This window comes from Nyctibius grandis, chromosome 1 (genome assembly GCF_013368605.1).
Source record: "Nyctibius grandis isolate bNycGra1 chromosome 1, bNycGra1.pri, whole genome shotgun sequence".
Lineage (NCBI taxonomy): Eukaryota > Metazoa > Chordata > Aves > Nyctibiiformes > Nyctibiidae > Nyctibius > Nyctibius grandis.
Window position 1 is genome coordinate 102,413,168 of NC_090658.1, and position 24,116 is coordinate 102,437,283.

The window sequence follows — 24,116 nt, forward strand, 5'->3', positions numbered from 1 at the left end:
GAAGAGACCTCTGGGATCATCGAGTCCAACCATTTTTAGAGATCTGATGCAAAAAAAGACCCCTCCCCCCAATTCTAATACAACCAGATCCACCAGTATAAATTATCAACATACAAGCACCTAGAATAACAAGCTAGTACTGCATGTTGTTCTTGCAGTGTGCCGTGCTTTCAAATCTCTGTCCATGTGCCTCAATAACATATTGTTGTTATAATGCCCAATATAGGTTTTACCTCTAAGGAGCCTAACAATAGCTTTTATTCCAGAACAGAAATGGCTTGTTACAGAACAAAAGCCCTTTGTGAGGAGAAAAGTTGAGCAAAACACTTTTATACTCAGTTGTCTTTGTTTCCAGACAGGCAGGCAGCTAGTAATGTGCATTTGCCAGTTTACTACTTTTTAACACTGTTCCAGAAAGCAGTGCTCTCGGCCATGACACGTTGGGGTTGCTCTTTATGGTTCATCATCTGTGTGGCCTTCTGGGAAAAGAATTTTACAGCAATTCTGTTTTAACTAACCTTTATTGTATCTGTGCCTATAAATACAGGATGTCTTTCTACTAGATTTTTACTAGGCCATTTCTAATGGTGACCTGAACTAGAATGAAGTGGACATGAACAAAAAGGAAGATCTTACTCAGCAGGTAAGAGACTGACTGTGAATAATTTATGAGCAGATACACTGATATAAAATACTTTTTGCATCCGCTTCAAGATTTCAAGTGAGTGAATACTTCACTGTGGATAGTGTGCAAGGCTCTTCATGCACTTATGTTGAGCATGGTCTAATTCTGAAGCAAATACAGGTCAAAGAAAGGCTTCTTGTTTAAGCCAAAAAAATCCCATTTGCTTTAGGAAGCAAATCTAACGCATTTTAACTTGCTGTGTCTTTCATTTATAACTCTGTCAAAAGTAACATAAATAGAGGTCTAAAATCAGATCCGATTAATATTTGTGGGAAAACAGATTGGCTTCATTATTGTGAATTTAAGCACTACAATTTGTGGACCAGAGTCTGACCTGAATTAGAAAGAGACACTCTTGAGTCAGGCTACTGACCTAAGTGGAGCTGCTCGATTTCTATAGGAGTGCATTTTCAAACAGATTCTGGTCCTGAAGTTGTAGTATATACTTTCAATAAAGCAAAAAAAAATAATAAATGTATCTATTATTTTGAGTGGTGTCCAGAAGATCTAATTGTGAAAACATTAAATTAAAATGTTTTGTTAAAAATATTGAGAAAGATGTAATGTAGCTTGGAAGTGATAGTGCAGGCAGACTTCCTGAGGCTACTAGATATTTTATCAAGGTGAACAAATGGATACTTTATATGCCAGAGATATACCTATTCTGAGTCACTGACTGCCTCCTAGACCATTTTTGTATATGAAATGAGTCATAGAAATTAGACATAAAAGTCTTGTAGATCATTAAGTCCATTCCCTTGCAAACGTCTTCCTGAGGATTAGTCACCTGTTAAATGGATCCTGCTTTTAGATCTCATTTACACTGCTGCAAACTGGGGATGACACCACCAGTGTACTTTTGTGGTCCCAAATCACTGTGAAGGCAGGATCAACTTCTTCATTTTGACACTCTATCTTACTTTAGGGATTTTTTTTACATGGTGCAGGTGGCATAGTCCAAGGGAAAGTATTTGCAAATAACCTCGCCACAAGGACAGCTCTGCAGCTTCGAGGCAGCGAGAGAATCAATGACCTTGAGGAGCTCATCTAATAATTGTGTGTGTAGTATGAAAGTTTTGTATGGGAGCAGCAGATAAAGGCAGATGTCAGATGTGAAAGTAAGTGACACAATATTGTGAGCCAAACTTATTCCATTCATTTTCACACGAAGTACATTAATAATCTTGGGTATATTTAAAAGTTTCAAAGAAGGAAGGAGACTTTGCTTTTGCTCCTAACATTACCACATATCTTCATGTGACCTATGGCAAGTTTGTACTTCAGCTTCTCTAACTGCAACATAATCACATGTACCTAATATTTATACCACTTGCATGTCCTTCACCGGGAGCTTTTTGTAGCAGTAAATCACTCTCAAAGAACCACTTCATCACACAAGGTCACTGAGGGAGATATTAGTCACAGCAATATCTTGACAATGTGCTGTGATCTTCATGTCTCTAGCTTACTAGCCACTGGTGTCTGTTTATCATAGCACACATTGTTTTAGCACTGCGTGCAGGAGCCAAACCCCCTCTCTGGGGCTGGAGCTACTCCCTGGAAATGTCTGTGTTGTCCTCCCTATGACTCCATGGGCCAGATGCCCTCCTGGTACAAATCTGTGTAGCGCCAGTGACTCCAGTGAAGCTGCATTAATTCCCAGCAGTTTATAATTTGTTCCTACATCCTCTGCTCCTTCACTGTCTGGTTACTGGGGGAGCAGCTGGGCAATACTTTCCATCTGTCAGGGGAAGGGGCAGAGAAAGCACTTGGGCATGGGTATACTTGCTTTATGGGCACTCTTGTCCAAGGCCTTAAGCAGCATCCCTGGTTAAGACCTGACTTTTAGTTTTTGAGATTCATTACCACACAAAAAGATTAATTAAACTTGATTGTACTAACCTAGGGGAGCCATAAAGGGTAACCTGGTAACAGCCAAAGTGGGTCAGAGAAAGTTCCTCAGAGAAAGTTCCATAGCAATTGAAATACTTTGAGAAACTGTGTTACTTTTGAAAGTAACAATGTGAATAGTATCACATGTGAACATAATTTAACAGTATTTTTAGATTTTTTTTTACATCGGAAACATTTCATTTCAGTTTTTCAACATCGCTTTATATGATAAAAAAAAAAGTCAAACCTAAGTGAAGCAGTTTAACTTTTCATAAATAAAAAATTCAGCCAACAAAGCCGTACATATTTTTGACTGTTCTGTTTAGGAGGATTGTTTAATTTCCCATGTTTTCCTAATTCTTAGTTATACCAGATTTTGACATTTTGATACTCTTTGCAAAATTAATCTTTCGTTCTTGAAAAATCTTTAGCATCAACTCAAGAAAATCATCACGATTTGACCACTTAACAATCAGTTAAAATAATGGCTAAAACTGGTTAATGGTCTGAAACAAAAGAGAAAACAAGAATGTGACTGAGACCCCAGTGCATTTTGCTGAGTGACTGCATCACTTTTTTGGGTAGCCAGTAGCAGGAACATTGAGTTATCTTGTTGATTAGATATACAAAAGCTCCCGCTAGAGTTGCACCTTGCCTCTTTCACCTTTTTCTGTGATGGAAATCCTTCTGCAGCTATTCATCTACAGTTCCTCAGAGCACCTTTTAAACTAACTCCCTTTCTCCCTTTTTTTCCCCTTTCAAATATTATAGTGTGAGTTTCTTTTTCTCATTTCCCTGTCTCTTTTTGTCAATACGTTTTTGAGAGAGGTTTATAAACACCGATAACATTTGCACTCTTGCCTGAGGTCATGAAGCAAACAAAAAGTAGGAGAAAAATAGAAGGTCCCCTCTGCAGCTGTGAATTTGTCTCATAGAACATTACAGATATATTTTCAGTCACTTATAAAATCCTTTTAAGGCAAAATTTCAAGAATGGCCTTGGATTTTCACCTGTGTTTCACACACCAGAGATCTCAGCACTTACTATTCCTCCCAAAGGCAACACTTTACATTTCCAAATGTTCTAAGTTTGCCGATTGGCAGGTTTACAGATGAACTGCCTTTTGGCAGTGCTGTATTTCATGATACAGGTAATGTTCCACTTCAGAGCTTGTACAAAGTCTAAAAGTGAATGCAAACTGATTAAGAAAAATTGCTTTAGATGTGTGTTTTCTGTGTTACCATGAGATGTAAAATGTTTATCAGCTGCAGAAGCCTGATGACATGCCAGAAGTGGCATGTAATTGGGTTAAGTAGAGCAGGCAATTTCATCTGCACTGTGCTGAAATATTTGCTTGCTGATACTGTCTTATACTCTCTCCTCTTCCTACCTGCATGGTGCCCTAATATGTTGCTGTAATGCACAAGTGTAACTCTTATGCTTTATTGATAGTCACAGGTGTCCAAACTCTTGTGTACCCAAAGCGGTACAGTAGGTATCTACTGAAGACAAGCAAAGCTGTAATATTTATGAGCTGAGATTCTCCATAATGGGAAATGAAGTCAGATCCACCTCTACTCTTCCTGCCTGTTGTAGGACTTGCGCTGGTCTACCTCTACTGAAACCTTACCACATGGAAACACCCAGTGCAGAGGGAATTGGTGTACCAGCACAAGTTGCAACGCTGGGGCAAGAAGTCCTGATGGAAATCAGAACATGGGGGAGTACCAATACCTATCAATGATGGTTAACATCAGATACATCTTTTAGAAAGAAAATCTAAATCTCAGATTTGTTGCATAATGTGGCCCACATTGTTTATATTTTAGACCTAATCTTTCTGGCAAGAATATTTGACTCACCACCCAAGTGTTCACTTGCTAAGAAAGAGAAGCAAATTTTGAAACTTTCAAGGCCTCTGACTTAGGGTTCCAGTAAATATTTGAAAACAAGCAAACAAAAACTGAATGATGCTGAAACAAAAGTTGGCTAAAAGAACTTTCAAATATCTTTAGTATTTCCTGTTACTGTTGCCACACAGCAACAAAAATGTAGGAACATTCAGCAATGAAATAAAAAAGAGTCAGAACTTTTGCCATATTAATGCCATGACTGTTTTCCTTTCTTTTCAGCACAGCAGGACACGTGGTACCATGAAATTAAGTCACAATCTGTATCCAGCTCACTTGCTCTGTAACTCTTTCAAGCTGCTATTTTACTTAATCATCCCTGTCTTCTGTAAATAAAATTTGCTAGAAATAAAAAGTGAAAGAAATAATTCTAGATCCTATTTCCTGGGTGCTCTCCTCTCTGTGCCCAAGTACTAGGCCTTTTCTGATTGTAGACACCATGTGAACTAATAGACAGTAAGGCTGTGTCATAGCTCATGCATGTAACTGTCTTTAATATGAAGGGATATTGTATTTGCACCTTGCAACAAATCTTGCACTGTTTAATTCACTGCAGAAAATAGTGTGACTGATTTCTAAATGAAAGTCCGTAAATGTCTGAGTGTATTTAGAAAAAAAGAGTCATTCTCATGCACAAAGTCACAGTGTGCCTTGTGCTGAGGATCTCAAGTAATGAACAGGTTGCCCTCTGTAAGAGGTTTTTTTTTATTTGAAGGTAAAAATGATCACTGTTTCTCTTTAAAAGCAATGGGCACAGCATCTCTTTCAGGTCTATGATAAAAATGCAGTACCATATTATCAATTTTTTAATGGAAAATAAATCCTTTGAAGAATACTATAGCCACTTTAGTTATTAGAGTTCTATTGCAAACGAATGTTTCCATTAACAAATTTACAAGCGGTCAGTCCTTATCCTGCTCATCTCTGTTCAGAAGGAATTAGTTTTGGTGAGGATTATAATGTGGGGATGGTACCTTTTGTTCATGAAACCATTTAGAATGGTTAATTATGGGAACAGACAGTTTTGTGATGTTTTGCTTTTGATACATGAACCACTCGTTGTCTGATTTCAGTATATAGGCATTATACAAAAGGATGTGCTCATCTTTCCTTCAGTCGTTATGCTGAACATTTTTCAGAGATTTACAATAGCGACAACAGGCAAGAATTTAGTCCACCATTAAAATTTGCAATGATTATCTTTGAGCACACAGTATGGGAATACATTATAAAGCAGAAATGCAGATATGATTATGTCACTGGCTTCAAGTTATTCAAAAGAAACAAAAGAATACTGAAAACTTCATAAAGTGGAAATCGGGATATTTTCCTGATGGCAACCTCTGCCATGAAAGATATTTAAGTAAATGTTTTTCATAAATTCATTAAATAATACAATCTTTTTACAACTGTAGCTTTCATAGCTGGAACTCTTCGTTCTCTCAGAAAATAAGTTTATACATCTAGAAATTTAACTTGATGCCTCTTTTATTTCAAAATTACTTGGGTTTTTCCATTTGGCAAACACAGGTTCCTCTACCCCTACTGTTTCTCCCACAGTTTCATTCACTTTCTTGTATTACTAATGGAGATGTTAAAATTCTCCATTATAATTCTCCATTATAAGTTAGTTTTGCCTGCTTCATTATTCAGGAATGTTCCTTCCTTAGATTTACATTCTGTAATGATGCAGAGCTATAGGAATTAGGTCTATTCTGCACAGGTGAATGTGTAGAGGTATCATCAATACACCTAGATTTATTTTATGGGGTATTATAGGGTGTATTATGGGAATCAAAGCCTTTTGATGAAGAAATGGATTCATTAAAAACTGAGTGGTAAAACTGAGGTAAGCAAAGATTTTTGTTGTGAATGAGCCAGTAACAGTGTTTGATAACAAGGGGGCATTACAAGCATGTCACTGTCAAGATATGTGCATGGGAGTTACAGAGTGGCTTGTCCTTCGTATAGAGCTGGCAGCCAGCTGCCTTCCATGCTAACAGCAATGCCCCAGCAAGCTCCCAAAGTAGCTGTAAGTACAGCACATCGCAGAAATTTAGAGAAAGGGGGAGAGAGGAAGGAAATATTTCAGTGAGCTCTGTGTTAGGAGAGAAGTCCTTTTTTGACTAGATAATGATGGAAAATAACATAATGAGAAAATAGGGAAAATAGGGAGGAATAATATAGAAAAAGGGAGGTGTTAATGACCTTAATGGAGGCCATGTAACTGTTTCCTTCCATATGCACATCAAACGCTGCTGCCTTTTCTTCTACGTGATTTTGACTGCCAACAGGAATCTCTTTTGCCTTACCCAGACTGGCATTCACTTTGCTTTTGTGCAGACTCCCCTTCTTCTGGAAATTCGTAAATTGGAGAGAGTGTAGATTATTCCTTTGTGGGAAAGGTAAAGAACAGTCTCATTCAGAGGATGTATCTTGATTTCCTAATGTTTTTACAGGTGTTAATTCCAGCCCAATCCAAGCAAACCAAGGGCTGTTGGTTAAGCTACAGAGTCTTAAACACATGCTTGAATACATATTCATAAGCACAGAATCACAGAATCACACAGAATAATAACAATACAAGCAATAAGCAATATAACAATATGTGATTGGCTATGGAGTGATTTATATTTTGGTTAAACTGTATTATGGAGTCTTTTTTAGGACATGGTGAGATGGAGAATGCAATCCCTACCTTGATAGTTGTGAAATAATTAATCAACCACAATATTAAAATCTCTGCTGTTTTTTAATTTGAACGTATCTGGTTTTGATTTCCTGTCCTTTTCCCTGTCACCATCAGATTAATCACACTTGTGGTAGGATCAGGGTACTTAGGAAGGACTATGATGCAGACACTTCTTGATATTCTTTTTGATAATGCAAGTAGATTAACTTTTGTAGCTTCTTTTTGTACCTTCTTCACGTTTACATCCATTTTAAAATCTGCTCTCAGCACTACAACATAAATCATATCAGTGCCATATATAAAGGTAAACATCATCTTCTGATTCTTTCCTGTTTACACATCCAAATAGGGGTTTGTCCTTTTGACTGCTGCCCTGGAAGTTCAGTTATTTGGCCAAATTAGGTCCTGAAATTCATTTAAAAGATGTTTATTTTCAGATTTCACTCCCCATGCTTCTAAGTATTGCCAGCGTTCTATGTTTCAGGGCAATAAATTTCCTTTATAAATATAAATGCTTTTAATATAAGCGAGAATATACTTAAAAGTAATTATAAAAATACGTTTTTTTCCACACTTAAAGGGCACATATTTGACAAATGATGTCACACAGTGTACAATGTCTTATATTTTAATCTACTAAATCTGCCTAAAAACTGTATTACGAAGGCATTTTCACCAATTTTGTTCTAAAACATAAGAAAATGAATTCTGTGAGAATTTTAAAATCAAAATAGCAGGTTTTGTGGGTCAGTAGGTGTCTACAGAGACCTCCATCAGCAAGGAGTAATGATAGTGCTACAAGGTAAATGCAGCTGGTGGTAGTACTCCATTGCCATGTTCTGTTTCATTCATGCATATTACTTGGTTGTATATTTTATTGCTGATTACAGAACACATCTGAAAGTGACAATGATGAAGTTGATGGCAACAATATATGTGGTTTCAGAAAGAAAAAGGGAGTCAAAGGTCCTGCAAAACACGTTCCTCCTTTAGAAAATGAGAAGATGGAGCTGACCCACACATCAAAAATCCCAGATCCTTGTCCCCTTCAAGCAACCACTGGTTTTGTAGAATCACCATCAGACCAGCCTCTTCAAAACCCGACTGGCTTTCCTCCAGTACAAAAGGGCAGAGAGGGTCGTGACAGTTTCCATCCTGGCAGCGACGTGAAAAAAGACATGTCTGGAGAAACACGAGAAATTCAGAAAAATGCTGACACTGGGAAAAGAGTAACAGGAAAAATGCAAAAGGAAATAGATCCATCAGCTAAAATGGAGCTGCCCGCGAGCGTGCAACCTGCGAGGAGCACAGGGAAAGCTGGGTGCACAGAGGCAGCATGCAGGGGAGACAGCAGTCAGAAGGCAGAGAGTAAGCAAGAAGAACAGAGTGAGATGGAAGAAAAAGATGTCGAGTTTCACACGACAAAGACGGGCTCCCTGGGCAGTGCTGTAACCACACAAGGAAGCGGTACTGCGCAGTCCTTCACAGGGGCACCTGCCACTTCTAAACAAAGTTTGCAAGAGCTGAAAAACCTGCTGAGTGAAGGTTCTCTGTCTGATTATGGGCCCAATTACAGTGGCAAGGCGGGTGGTGCTTTTTCTCAGAAGAATTCAAAGCCCAGGGAGAAAACAGCTGCCAAGCAAGGTCGGCCCTTTGAGACTTTTAGTCCCCATTTTGGAGAGGAGAATCGAAAGTACCACAGCTTCCACAAGGGGGGAGTGGGGCAGCAGAGCAAACCTCTCCTGGTCCTCAGCTCTGCCGGGTCTGATCAACAGCAACCAGCAGGAAGCAATGTGAATCAACTTATTCTGAGTCTACCAGCAGCTTCTACACATGCAGAAAGCACAGCTCCTGAGATTCAGTTTGACTCCTCTGCAGGCCATGCCGGTAAGGATATTTAAACATCACCTGCTGTCCTGTTAAAGAAAATGCTACTGTTGTTTTGTGGGGTTTTGTTAAGCTGCAAATTTTAGTCGGAACTAGCACATGAGAGAATTGCCACCTGTGGTTTCTGTGTGATTGTGACGGATCAGAAGTTGTACTCTACACGTAGGCTGCTTTTTTTTTTTTTTAAGTAAGGCATTTATGAAGCCCAGTTGCCTGCCAAAGACTGCCACGCACAAGTGGTTGTGTCTTTTTCACTAAAACTGAAATATTTCCTCGTTTAAACTGAGCTCAGACAGCATTTCCCAAAAGTCTAGACACTGCAAATCTCTGATGGTGTCTGGGCTTCTTAAAATTTCCTTTTTATTAACATTTCCAGCAGTGGAAATTGCTCTCACGTAGGGACAACATTTTCAATTATCCGTCCTGTGAGAGGACTTGAATGCAAAAAACATCTAATATAAACTATAGGAGAAGAAAAGCAAATGAGGAAGAGAACATCCACTTATCTTCATGCTGTTCAATAAGTCCATTTCGGATGTGTTTATAGAGCCAATTAATTGCTACTAACAGGCTGTGGTTTCTTTGAAACCACAAAGACTATACTTCTGGGCTAGCTGCACCAGCAAACGGAAAGCTACTATTAGCTATGATAATGTAATGGGCTTGGGCAGTTCCTTGTTTTGTGTCTATTCCAGGAAGCACGCAAACAACAATTTGCCAGTTGAATAGATATCAGATTAATAAATTTCCAGGAGCATGAGGCTCAGATCATATTATCAGTTTTTCAGCATAGATATCTTACCCTCTGACTTATCTCACTGATACAAGAAATATGAATCTTATCTGTTCATTGATAAAATACCTTGTCCGTCATTAACTACATAATAAAATATAATGGTAGCAATTAAATCTGTACAACAATATTAAGTTATCCTGCTTTTTTTAAATTCTCCTTTCAGATGAGAAGAAATATTGCTATACATACTCTGAAAACAGACAACTTGAATATATCGAAAGTTGTTAGCTACAGCAGGATTTCTCAGTAGATGTGTTACTCAGTTTGAATAAGTCTGAACAAGATATCCATGAACATTATCAGTGCTAAGTCAGGCCACTGCATGAGAGATATAAAGCTTTGAAAAGATATTTCACATTCAAACCACTCTCTATTCATGTCTATCAGAATAAAGAGTTTAGAGGATTATTTCTCATCCTATACTCGATACTCTTCCCTTTCCAGATTACATTGTTTTTCGCATTGCTGAAAGGATAAGGAAATGCATTGTCAAATTTAGATTACTACTGTTTCCTCATTGTCTGCAAAACCAGCAAATACATTTTAAAATATATGAATAACTGTTTTTTGTCATAACACCATTTGCAAGGTATAGGGAACTGAAGAGATTAGTTGTAGATTCCACAGGGAGATTTCAAACCGATTTTAGCCACTTAAAGTAAGGTGGCTGATCCAAACTTATTACCTAGTCAGTAGAGAAAGACAGGCATTTTGTCTTCGAAGAGGTATTAGGAGTTGATGAGAAATTGACCTCTGGAGGTGGGCATCTCTTACCACTCAATGGGGAAGAAGTCCCACGATTATTAGTTTAGATTATTTGCCTAGCTCTGAAATACCTAAAGCTACCTGGGGTTAATTCTACTCTGTATCACTGGCAATGACACTAAGAGAATTATAGATGAGAATTAACTGTGAAGGGAAGTGGGGGAAAACTGTTTTGTCTCATCAGAAACATATCCAAAACCAAAAGTTTTGGAATCTCATGAGGTTTGGATTCCCTTTGGCTTTGACCAAATAAACTGTAGGATTCAGTGTGTATTTCCACTAGTAAGTAGAATGCAGAGAAATAGTTTCTTCTTAACTAGAAATGTATGTGTTTGAATTTAATATCAATTGAATACATTCAATAACATAACTGAAGAGAATGAAGTTTTTGATAACATTCTACAGTCTTTAATAAGCCTTTGCATAAACACTATTTCATTGTTGTCAGTGATAATTTATTAAAATTGATAAGATAAAATCCTAAATATTTTATTTTTATAACTAAAACATTATCTTAAATATTTTAGTTATGAAAGGGCCTGAACAGAATTCTTGGATCTAAACATATCTCGACACTTAGTAGATCTGAAATACAACCTCTTGTATGTTGCAATTTTTCAAATATTTGAACTTGCTCAATCAGAAATCTTGATCCAAAATTTTTCCAAACATTTGATTTAAAAAATTCACTTAAAGAAGTAAACTGTTCTCTTGCTCTCTATGGAATACAAAGTAGGAGAGCATTGAAATGATATGACTATACATACATATGTGATTATTACATAAAGAGTGCCCAGTGTATTTACTTAGTCGCTATGTTGAGCATTATGAACGTTGGGATGCCATGGTCAGAGAAGGAATATACCTTATTGTTCTAAAAGTACACGGTTAAGGGACAATCTCTAGAGGCCAGCAGTAGAAAGGCTAAGACATATAGCTGAGCTTTAGTGATTCAGTGTAATGCAAAGGATTGAAATGCAGTCATGTTAGTTATGTGGTTAACATCTCTCTAAAATGATAAAACCATATATTTTTTCAAAAATTCTGATTGGAAATTGTGGAAATATTACTGCATGTGTATTTTATCCATTGCTTGTCATCTTTTTTTGTAAAAGAAGTGCTTGGACATGGAAAAAAATAATGGAAAAGAGGCAGACATGCAAGACATTTTAGTCAATATGAAAAATATTACTTGGACAGTGTCACTGAAACCAGAGCTGAAGCTAAAGCTAAAGCTCTTTTAATTTAATTCATCATCATGGAAAGATAGAAACTAACACATGGAGATAACTAGGCAAATATATTGACTCCACTAGCATGAATTTATGAATTTGATTTGCATGTGTCTCTATATGATAATGGTGTGCACTTCTGCAAATTGATATGTAGTCATTAGCAATCAGGTACTTCTTAAGCTGTTCAGCACCTGCATTCTTTGGAGACCAAGATAGAGGCTTCCAAACAGTAAAAATCAGAAGAAATTTCATGTATATGACATTATATAACACTTCACAGTATGTACATACACATACATATGAATGCACGCATGTCCTGTATGTATAGTATATATAGCATATAACATAAGTGTATATAGACCTCTGTGAACTCAGATCTTATCACATGCTGATCTGCATACTACTAAATTAGAGTATTTATATTATGGCAGCCAGAGAGCAAGTCAAAGAAAATAACTTTATTTGAACAACGTGAAGTTCCCAAGGATCATGGTACAACACGCTGTTGGGGTTCTCTTTGTCACAGGGGACTGCCAGAGTCAGGGACTGCAGGTGGCTTCAGCAGCCACCCAGACTGCGTATTGTCAGAGGGACCTGTAGAGCCTGGTGCCACCACACAGGTTTAGGACAAATCTCTCTTCTGGACTTTATGAGACAACAGTTCCTCCAGGTAGCTGTAGGTGGGCAACACATTGGAATCAGGCTGTCACCTGAGGTTTCAAATTCTCTTTGTACATCTTAGTCTGTAGCTGGGGACAAAAAATTTGTTGACATCTTGTTGAGTGCTCACTACAGAGCTGGGTTCCCAGAAACCGGAGCCTCTCCAGGAACAGGTCCTCTCAACAGGGCTAATCTTCTTGAGCGTACATCAAGTGAGGCCATGTAAATATGATGAGGAAGGGATCAGGAACTGTAGGAGGGAGAAGGAAATTTCTGAAGAAGGAAAATATGACTTAGCTATAGCTGCAGGCAGCAGTAGCTACCCAGTGACAGCTGAAATTTTGAGTGCACAGAAAAAGAAGGTTTGAACACTCCAAGAATCACATGAAATGTTATGTGGGTGCTGACCCCAAACACTAAGTTCCTTTGCTAAGTTGTCATTTTAAAGAAAAGTATATCCAGTAGCTACTAGCAGGCTATCTTTCAGGCTTCAGAGTGGAGTTCATCAGTCCTTCAAGCAATTCCCTTTTCCATTACGATGAACAACCTCATGTTGTAATTCTTAACTTGTTTAAAGCTCTTATTTTTGGTAATAAGGCAGTTACAAAGGACAATACCTGGTATTTAGGGGCAGAAATGTGTAAAAGGAGACTTTAACAAAACAAATAGACTAGGCTTTTTGCTCCATTGAAATTAAAATTTTGCTCACACACTTTTAACAAAATTTGAACTCCCTCTGTGGTTTCACTGTCCTCTGTGCGCACCTGGAAGAGGCACATCTGTCCCCACTGGTTCTGCTCAGTAAGTCTAGTCAGTGGCAAGGAAATAGAAATAGAGACTCTTCAGGAGCTGTAAGAGGACAATCAGGAGATATAAGTGGACACAGGAGAGGTACGTAAGTTCCTGCTCCAGGTACTTCATATTAAATGCCTCTGCAGTCATTCCTTCAGAATAACCATGTCTCACTTTGAAGGTTACTTAGGACTGTGTTTTTCGCTTGCTACTTTTCTCTGCTTTGTATTTTACACAATCTGCACTGTTCTTGTATCTCTTCTAAGTGAAAAACCAAAGCCATACTGGTCCTTCATATTCCTTCCTCATGTGCTATATGCAGTTCAATACAATTTTTCTAATATTTCTTTTTCTACATTTTGAACTCAACTTGAACATAACAGGGTTGAAGTTCAGCTCCTTTCTAAACCTTCTCAATTGCCCTTATTTTCTGTTGAACAAACCATCATATTTTCTGCCTATTTCTTTCCTCTTCCCTCTGAACTAAGCTATATACAACTTGCTGGTTTTTTTTACCCCACAAGCTCTAAGAGCAGCTATTTTCCTTTAAAGCAGACCAAAACTCTTAAGTAAGTCCTTTATCTTCCATACCAATAACTCAAATCTTCCTGCTCCGTGACTCTGTATGATTTTCCATTTTCCCTCTCAATCTATACAGAACAAAAATACTCAGACAGCATTTCCATCCTATCTTTCTGATCTATTTTATTGCCTTTCAGGTGAGATCTAGCTCATGTGACTCTGGTGCTCGTAGTAAGTGGGTCTTCCTGTCACTTTGCGAGAAAAAGAGGTGCATTCTGACAGTAATTCTTCCCACCCATTGGAGATACTTTATTTCTTTCTAGTAATACTGAAACATTGCCAAAACAATTAGTTTAGACCTAATGTAAGTGAAATGCATTCTCTGCTTGATCTCTCTGCCAGCTGCCTCTCCTTCTACAACATATTCAAGAAGAGTTTAGTCCTTACCTTCAATACTGTGCAAAATCTTCTTTTCCCTAAATAACCTTGCTTCCCATTTAACGTGGTGCTCTCAGTCATTCTCATTTGATTTTTTTCAATTAGGTCAAACATTTTTAGACCAGAAAAGGCTATCTAGTTTACAACAGTGCATCCCTCACTTCATGGAACTTTGCTCAGTGATTCCTTCCTTAAATCCAAATTTTCTGTTCGAGTTTGAAGAAAGATGTGCCACTCTAGATCCATCATATTTAGCATTATTAGTTAGGTAGTTCCCGTGGGTATTACTCACCTTAATTTTTTTCAACCACCACCTGCATATTTTGTTTTCATATCCTGTTGCCTAAGTGGAATATTTTCTAACCTTTCTACAAAACTGTGATAATTTTCTCATTCAATACAGAAGAGTAATTTTTATAAACCACCCTGGAAGACACAAAAAAATGGGTGATTTATTTTATCTTTCATCTATAGAGAAATAAAATCTTATTTTGTATTCGATTCTTGATGATGTAGATCCACTGAGATGATGTGTCATGATGTTGTTGCACAGTTTGGAAAGAATAATTCATGGATGATTGAAGCTGTTCATTGGTCCCTAAATTAGCTATAAAACTCACAAAAAAGAACTCAGCTTCTCCATGGTCATATCAGTAAAAAAGCCTGCTTCACAGTTAAGATTAAAAAAGAAAGTAGACTATTGTGTCTGTATCAATACCAAACAGATCAAGGAAATACTTTTACTGTCTCCCATGCTTTGATAAGTTTCTGATATGCTTACATATTTATTCCCCTGTTAGGGGTCTTGTAGGGGAGCAAAAATAAGAGGTGGGAAATGCCTTTTTATGTACTTTACTGCAGAAATAAAATACTTTACTGACCTATCAGTACATATTTTTAGTGAAACTATTTTTGGGTGAAAAAAAATGTAAATTGCGTAATATTTTCAACTGAAAATGCTTCTGATCACTGTTCACATCAATAGTACTATTCAAATGTAGCCTGGTACTCATTTCTATTTACCTTGTTAAAAACCAGAGGGGAATAGAAAAGAAGGGCTTTAAATACCAGCAATAAGAATGATGTCTAGCATAGGAAAAGCTGTGATGTGAGCTTGGAGAAATAGAGACTGTTAATGTTTGAAGACAAACATGAGAACAGTAAGTAACATGCTGTACAAACCAAGTAGACTGTCTGTTCTTAAATACACAAACTGGAAACCTGTAAAGATGAGCAGACATATTTCAGTTAGTATCGACAGGAATTTCCATAGGATTTTGAAGGGTGTAGATGTGTGACTACCCTGTGGGACTCATTGCCAGTGGATATCATCAGCATGATGTATCTGTTTTTATAAAGGTGGTCAATATTCACATAGATCTTCAGAGCACTCTGTGTTAGTTTTCTAAGGGTGAAGAAGAAATTAAGACAGATTTGGATATTGACCCTTCTGCTCCTGACCACAAGACCACCTTTTTAGTGAGGAAGTGCAAAACCCATTCTCTTTAGACAAATTATTTTGCAAAGAACGCCTTGCCTTTCCTGCGAATAGCCAATACCAAAGACAGCTCTAGCATGATGAAACGCTGCCTTGACTGGCATAGCAATTCCTACACTTGCAAGGGTTTTTATTTCCCTACCACTCTGAGACAGTAACAGGTGCCACAACGTGCCACAGAGTGCAGGGATGTGCACTCTGATGCTGTGTGGGATTCAGATTTGACCAGACCCTGTCTCACAGGGCAGGAGGAGGGTGAGCAACAGCTGCATGACTGCAGCTGGGTCATTTCAGGAAGGGAGCACATCTGACACAGATGGAGATAGAGTGGAAGGAAGAAACTGGAGGAGGACTGATGGAAACACGTCTCCTTCTCCAGTGCATGATTTGTATCTGGAGTCTACCTGCTGATGTCTGCTGTTGTTGCCTTACATTACATTGGTGGTTGTGTTTCTCAGTGAAGAGTTTCCGATACTACTATATTTGTTAGGTCAGCCTGTTCCTGTCATTGTTAAGTCCCTTTGCAACATGTAGCACATTCTTTTCATTTCATCAGTTTGACACAGTCACCTCTTATAGAGCTGAGAAATTGTTTGCTTTAAATGCTGTGTGATTTAATAAGGGACCATGGGAAAGGATTTCTTTGAACAAGCAGATAATGACAGATTGATCTGGGACGTGTGCACTTTCTTCTGTTGTGGCACTTTTCTCTTGCTGAGAAGAGAAAGCTGATGTTAACAATTTCCTCTAGGCTGATGTCAGCTGCCCTCAGCAATCTGAATGATTTTGATATTAATAATCTAAGAATGGCACTGCTGTTCTGCTAGAAATAATAATAATAATAATATAGTTTTTAGATTTTTTGGGGGTAATATTTTTAGTTATGTGTTATTAGTTTTGATTAAATATATGAAGATAATTTGTTTATATTTGTAGATATTTTGTATTAAGTACAAAAGAAACATGAGTAACACTAATTGTTTCTCAGTGGTAATTCAAAAGGGAAATACAGATAGAACCATAGAAATACAAACATTATGTACTTTTCTGTGTACTATTGATTTGATATACATATCTAAGGACGTGTATGTACCATCCTACTTTAAGAAAGATGACCAGTCTCGATTTATATTTGATTTTTAAAATGAAAATATGAACCAAAATCTGAGCATCTTGTATAATTTACATACACGTTTTCATCAGTAGATTTTCTGAAATGAAAATAAAGATGCCATTATTTCTAGAGGCCCAGAGAGCTGGGGAAACAATTATACTCATGAACACAATCCTCCCTCATGAGAATGTAAAAGACTTTTAGACTGTATATCTAAATCAGCTAGACCTGTATAATACTTATTTATTAACTACCTTATCTCCAGTGGTTAGTGCTCTGAATAATGACTGTACAAACTGGGAAAAGGCAAGGTAATCAGTTCCCTACTATACCTTTCCAAACTTTAGTCATCATTGGCTTCATGGACTTAGCTTGCTAGTGATTTATTTAGTGGCTACCAAGAAAATATATTTTGGGACTTGTGCTGGAGAAAAGTAAGTCCTGTCAGTAGTTATTCACTATTATTTAAGAAACAAATCTCCTTTCATATATCCAAAATGAGTCAGAGATGTTAAGTCACGATGATATTTTTTATCTATCATACAGTTTAGAGAAATTTATTATTTCAATGGGAAAGTTAATCTGCAAATGATGTAAAAGATGAACTGCCATCACATACTGGCATGGTATGCCATCACATACCAAAAAGTACATGAAAGCTGCAGAAGTGTTTCTATCGATTCTAACAGATTTTGGCCAAAGGTTGTTGTAAATGAATAAGTATCTGTCTTTATATACCAAGCTGTCTAGACTGGTATATAGCCTAATTTTAGACTAATAGTAGACCAATATATAATTTTTAGTCTCATAATTTAAAAAGATCTATCATTAATCATAACCAGTCCAACTGGAGAAGACTAATTCTTGCTTCTTCAGTTAATAATTTTTGCTTACTTAATGCTCTTTTAAAAACATTACTTTATAGAATTTTTCTGTTAATTTACATTATTTCATATAATCTAATTATGTGTTTATGCATTTATCCGAATAACTAGCTTGAAGACAACAGATATATATAAAATTTGCAAAATTACTTACTATTGGTAGATGTTTAAATTAAGTATCTTTGTAGCTTTACTTTTTAAATTAATTCATATATCATTAATTTGAATGCATATCACATTTGTGTTTTTCTTAGATATTGATTTTATATCATTTATATGTCTTAGGAATACTGATTTAAAGAATTACTTCAGTCACAGCTAAAGTTGTTCTTCATGAATTATATGTTTTTACCCGAAAAATGTTTGTTCAGTACATGCAACTTTAACAGGCAACATTTCAGGACATTATAAGAAATACTTGCAAAATTTACATCAAAAGTTGACAATATTCTGATGTCAAGGGTTGCCAGTCAAACTTTGCTTTGAATAATATGAAGACATAAAAATCTCCGTGTGACGGGTGGCAGACAGGAAATGTCTACCATCTTTGCACAGGATATTAAACACATGTAGAATAAGGGATTGAGTACTACTTTTACAAAGGCAAAAACCTCAGGCTTCAGTCCCTGGAGTTGAAGAAAACGCTACCTTGCTGTAATCTATAGAAAGATTTTCAGAATCTTTTAAAATTCTATTAATCTAATAAATAGCCACAGTTTATTAGCTGTTAATAAACTTCTAATTGACCGTCAGGTTCACAAAGAGTTCAAATCTACTAAATGTCAGTAAACATTTATGTTGTCAAACAATGTTATGAGATGACTGAAGTGGTATTCAAATAACTGTTACTTGGATGACATATGCAAGACAAGGCCAGTTTACATATCCTCCCTGCTCGCTGTTGTGTTTTGGCAGCATCTGTAATAGAGTGAGTGTTACACAAAATATTTAAACAGGACTTCCTTATTTAATGTACATCTTTTAAAGGACCTAGTGCCCTAGTGTTTATAGAAGGCAGAGGAAAAAAGCTATTTCCATAAGCAGCTTACAGCTGAAGCAGACCAGAGGGAAAGATGCCACAAGGAGAAGTGGATGTGACAAAATTCTTTTTTTTCTTGTTTCTACCTTTTTGATTTTTACTATAGACTATAATTTTGTTTTCCTATAGACTCTTGTATTTACTTAAAATTTTGTCCTGTGTTTTCACCTGTCATTCGTCAGGGAGCACTGTTATTACTTAACCTCTTCTTATTTTACTGATCTAAAGTATCCTTGTCACCTCCTTGCCATCTGAAGATGGAGGATGCTCCAGTAATATTCAAAGGTACTGAGAACTCTGTGACTGTGGATGAGTTTGCTGCCTTCTCAGGGAATAATCAGACAGCCTTGTGCTGGGCTAGCTGGAGAGCCTCCTTACAGCTGGCAGTCCTAGTTGCCCCAAAGACACCAAAAAAATGTGTTTGTGCTTGCTGGCTACTGCTAAAGGAGGTATATTCCAGTTTGGGTAGTTTTGGTACTGCAGAGATTGGGAGTACTCCCATCAACATTTGTAGTGCTTCAGCATGAAGCTTTTATCTTCCACTTGAAGGGTAGTGATGAATGCTTGCTGTTGGTGATCTTCCCCTGTGGATCTGAAAGATCTGCAGAAATTTATCTGATCATATTCTCAGCCTCCTTGAAAGAATGGAGGACATTCCTCCCAGAAATGTAGAAAGAAATGTTTTTTCATATTTTTTCATATCTTAATATTAGTTTTTACCCTTGGTCTAGTTAGTTTATTGTACTAAATGGAAATTAATATCTCATGTAGTTTAACTTGAATAATAACAGTACATAGATGCTCAAAGAAAAGCAGGCTGAGAAATTGAGAGGTTTGAGAAAGGAATTTACTGTGCCCAGCTCTCTGCTCTATTATAGAAGTTATACTCAAATGTTATTGCTTTCATATCACAAAGTTTATACAGTCCTACAGCTGCTGTAATACAGTTAAGAAAAAACTCCATAAAAGCAAATGCATAAATGCATAATCTTCTCCTAAAAATCTGCTGCCTGTGGTGGAGAAGACTGCAGGCCTCCTCAGGAGGTCTTGAGAAAGGTTTAGTAGAAGACAAATGCCCTTTTTATCATGTTTCTGTCCCCACGCACTTTTCAAAGGCATTGAAGAAATATAGCATCTGAATTCTATCAGCTTGCAGTGGGAAATAGGTATCCAGCTGCTATTTGTACTCCTAAAAATACCCATCAAACCAGCTGAGGTATCCCTCAGAAATTCCTGGCTTTACCACATGATTCCCCTGTGTTCTCTTACTGACATGAAGAAACATCTGAGTTATAGACCATTCCCAAAAAATAAGGAATTTTACACAGATCCTCAGGGAAAAAAATGTATGTTTATTTACAAAAATGTTTCATGATCCTTACCTTTTTCTTATTTTTGTTTTTACACTCCATGTCACAGTTTCACACTGTTGCACTTTTTAGGAGAACAGCCTGTACTGCAGCATTTATTATTTTGTTTGATGTGAACATTCCTCTTCACTTATAGCATCCAGCAGAGAGCCTGATGTAAACGGCCTCGGAAGTCCGACTCTTCTTCACCTGTTCTCTCATATTGAATTTATTAAGCAGCAGATGGCCAGGGACAACGTACAGTTTGTCAGATTTGAATCAATAGACCTCCATGGTGTGTCAAGATCAAAGAATGTTCCTTCTCGCTTTTTTCATGTAAGTTTTTTGGTTTCTAGCTGTACCTTTATGTGTTTTCTTAGCCCTGTCCTTAATTTATGGTGGTGTTTTTTTTTAGTGGTGCAGGTAGAAACTCAAACTTAGAACAAATTATCTGTTCCCTCCACTTGTTAATGTTCCCAAAGGATCTGGACTTTTTTTCATCTTTGCAATCATCTGTTCCTCTGTTCCCCCAAATAGTGATCTAATCAAGTAAGGCTAGTAATTTCAGTTCTTTGAACTTCTAGTAGTCTCTTCCCTCAGATTTATCTTTTCATATTCAATGCATTATAAAGGTTTTGTTTTACTGAACTTTGGTAAATTGCAAAAAGAAGGGAGTAAACACTGAAAGAAAGAAAGTGAATGAAAATCACTTTAGCCATGAGAAATTTTATAGTCATCAATCACATAAGAAGATACCATGGGGTTGCACGACGATTTAATAGCAGTATTTGCAATATTGATGATTCAGGAAATAAGAACCAAATTAGGAAATAATCCTCACCATGTATATCCTTGACCAATCAGGTTTTTCAGTATCTTGCTTCTGTGATACTTCATGTGCATAACTACATTATACTTTCACTCACATATCACTATGAATATTTTAAGCTTTACTGAGTGACCACAAAAAAAGATATGAACATGAAAATATGTACAGCACTTTTGTTTCAAGTTCCTTCTCAAGCCTAAGCCGAGTTTTCATTATTTCTCTTTTAGGTATTGCTATATGCAAGTATATAATGTAGATACAATTTGCTCTCTCTGATGTCATTTGGATTTTATCAAAATAAACTTTCTCTCAGTCATTTTAATTCTTGTGAGGCATGGTAGGCTAATTGCAACTTCTCTTTCAGTTGCTATGTCAAATTGCAAATGTCTAGATCAGCTTGTTCACAGACAGCTTTTACCTTACCTACCATCTGAACAAACTGGAGCTTTGCATGACAGTCTGAATTTTTGGACTCTAAAAAAATGTGTATGTGTACATGCGCACACATGTGAATACATACAGAGTGACTGAGAGTAATTTCCTTTTTTTTTTTCTTTTTTAATTTTTTTTGGGTAGGGTGGTTTGAGGATGGAGAGTCCTCCATAATCACCTTCAATGCCTTTTCAGTGTCAAATGGACAGCTTAAACACCTTGGAGCAGTATTCACCACATTGTGCAGTTTTGGTTATGGGTGTCACACAGGGAGAATTGCTACCACTGGACTGGTAGCACCTATTTAAGAGAAGGCAGAATTTATTTGTTTATTTAAGAGAAGGCACCATATGCAATTTGAAGTTTTTCAACAATTTTCCATCTGGATATGCAAAATTTTGTTTTTTTCAGCTCTGAGCTTGCCCCTTTCTAGGTTTGATCTGTCTCCTCTGCTCACTCAGATGGTAATCCTTTCCCTTAGAAGAAGAAAGGTAAGATGTAAACATGAGCCAAATGTCACTTAATAGAACTTCACATAATGGCAGTTTTCATCAGCTAAAGATTTGAATGTAAGGTAAGTTGTAAAGGTGCTTGAAGGTAGCCGATCCTTCCTTGGAGTCCTATCTACATTTCATTTCTGTAAGCTGAAGGTCTCTGTTCAAATGGAGAAGAAAATATAATTATGACTTTATCCTGTTTGCTACCTAGAAGGGGAATACTGAAACATTAGAACAATTTCTCATTTGGAAGTGCTTCCCTGCATTTTATCCCCAAAACTTATTAAGTCCAGAAAGTGAGTATTTTCAGTTAAACTTTGCATCTGAAAAACAGTGAGGTACGTATTATGGCATTTAAAGACAAACCACAGCCTTAATTCATATTACCATGAGTCTTGTGTGGTCACTTGAATCTATGTAAAGAAAATGCTCAGAGGATATGGAAGCCTAATGGAGTAACTACAGATAAAAGTTTGACTTGCAAAGTTTGCACCTAACTAGTGGTGCCCATAAATGTATAAAGACCATGAAAGATAAGTGTTGAACGTTTTTGTAGTTCTTCACGGAAATTTAAAAAATAGTCATTGGGATACTTGACGCCAGGGTTTTCATACCAATCTTGTAGAAGGTTGTTCTGCTTCATAATAACACAGTAACTGGCTGTTGCCCTCCTCTTCAGTGATCACTGCATTTTAGTGTTCTGTTAGGAAAAATACTAATGTTTGTACTGATAATCTGAGTTTTATGTATTTTACATACATAAAAATACTGGTGGGTTCTTTTCTCATTTGGTAATATGTCATTCTTCTCTGTGTTTAGGAGAAAGCAATTCGTGGCATTGCCATGCCCAGAAGTTATCTTGAGCTGACCCTGAATCCTAAAGATAATGAATTAGATTACATAAATGCAACCAATTTTAATTGTGACATAATCCTGAACCCTGATTTATCAACGTTTCGAATGCTACCCTGGACTGAGCAGACTGCAAGAGTGATATGTGATTCCTTCACCGTGCTGGGCAACCCGCTGATGACCTCACCAAGGCACATTGCCAAGAAACAGCTGAGCCAGCTTCAGGACAATGGCTTTTCTCTGCACTCTGCCTTCACTTATGAATTTTGTATTTATGGCATTACTGAGGTTGTAAATTCGAAGACAATATCCTTTCCTGCGGCCACGATACTAAATAACCATGACCAGACTTTCATTCAGGAGCTCATTGAAGGAATGTATTATGTTGGTGCCAACATTGAAAGCTTTTCTTCTTCCACTGGGCCTGGGCAAATGGAGATTACTTTTCATCCAGCATTTGGCATAGATGCTGCTGACAGTGCCTTCACGTTTAGAACAGGCATTAAAGAGGTGGCCAAGAAGTATAACTACATTGCTAGCTTTTTCTCAGAATCAGGATTCTACAATTCAGGGGCTCTATCACATAGCCTGTGGGATTTGAATGGCCAGAAGAATTTGTTTTCTGCTGGTTATGGAGTTGAGGAGCTCTCAGATATTGGAAAAAATTGGTTATCGGGTCTCTTGGCACACACGGCAGCTATCAGCTGCTTGATGGCACCTACTACCAGCTGCCGTAAGCCTTATTCTAAATACAGTAAAGAAACAAAAGAGACTGTAAATGCAAAATGGGCATATAATGACAACAGCTGTGCCTTTAATGTCAAATGTCATGGTGGAAAAGGCACTCACATAGAGAACAGATTAAGTTCTGCTACAGCAAACCCCTACCTGGTTCTTGCTGCTACTATTGCTGCGGGTCTAGATGGAGTAAAGAGAGGACTTAGGTATGATACGCTCCAAGAAGAAAATCACACTGCTGATCTGAAACATTCGTCAGTCCCTCTGAAACTAGAAGATGCTCTTGTTGCACTCGAGAAAGATTTGTGCATTAAAGAAGCATTAGGTGAAACTTTTGTCCGATACTTTATAGCCATGAAACATTATGAGTTAGAAACTGAAGAAATGGATAGTGAAAGGAATAAATGCCTGGGGTATTTTATTTAGAAGAAGCACTCTTCTGTGGTGCTGCTGTGTAAATGCATATAGTGAATAGCTAAGAATCTTGACACTAGTAAATATATTTTAAAATGTTTTTAATGCTTTGGGATTTTTTTTCCCCTCCTTTGTATAGTACACGGTGATTGCATTTTTAGGTCTATATACATTCAGGACAGTGCAAAGCTGAT

The 24,116-nt window shown here is 37.1% G+C and overlaps 1 protein-coding gene across 1 annotated transcript; it reads left to right on the forward strand.

Annotated features, from left to right (window-relative positions):
• Nucleotides 1-613: 613 nt before the first annotated feature.
• On the forward strand, nt 614-23,934 carry LGSN (lengsin, lens protein with glutamine synthetase domain). Its single transcript, XM_068414307.1, has 4 exons — nt 614-643; nt 8,072-9,068; nt 20,318-20,496; nt 22,738-23,934. Exons 1-4 carry the CDS (start codon nt 614-616, stop codon nt 23,932-23,934), a joined length of 2,403 nt encoding a protein of 800 aa, XP_068270408.1.
• Nucleotides 23,935-24,116: the final 182 nt, after the last annotated feature.

What these genes read in the sequence shown, in the direction of transcription:
- LGSN (XM_068414307.1), top strand. Translation starts at nt 614, where the DNA reads ATGAACAAAAAGGAAGATCTTACTCAGCAG. An exon ending in CTCCTCTGCAGGCCATGCCG is followed by an intron (nt 9,069 to 20,317) that starts GTAAGGATATTT and finishes CTTCACTTATAG; the next exon opens with CATCCAGCAGAGAGCCTGAT. An exon ending in TTCCTTCTCGCTTTTTTCAT is followed by an intron (nt 20,497 to 22,737) that starts GTAAGTTTTTTG and finishes CTCTGTGTTTAG; the next exon opens with GAGAAAGCAATTCGTGGCAT.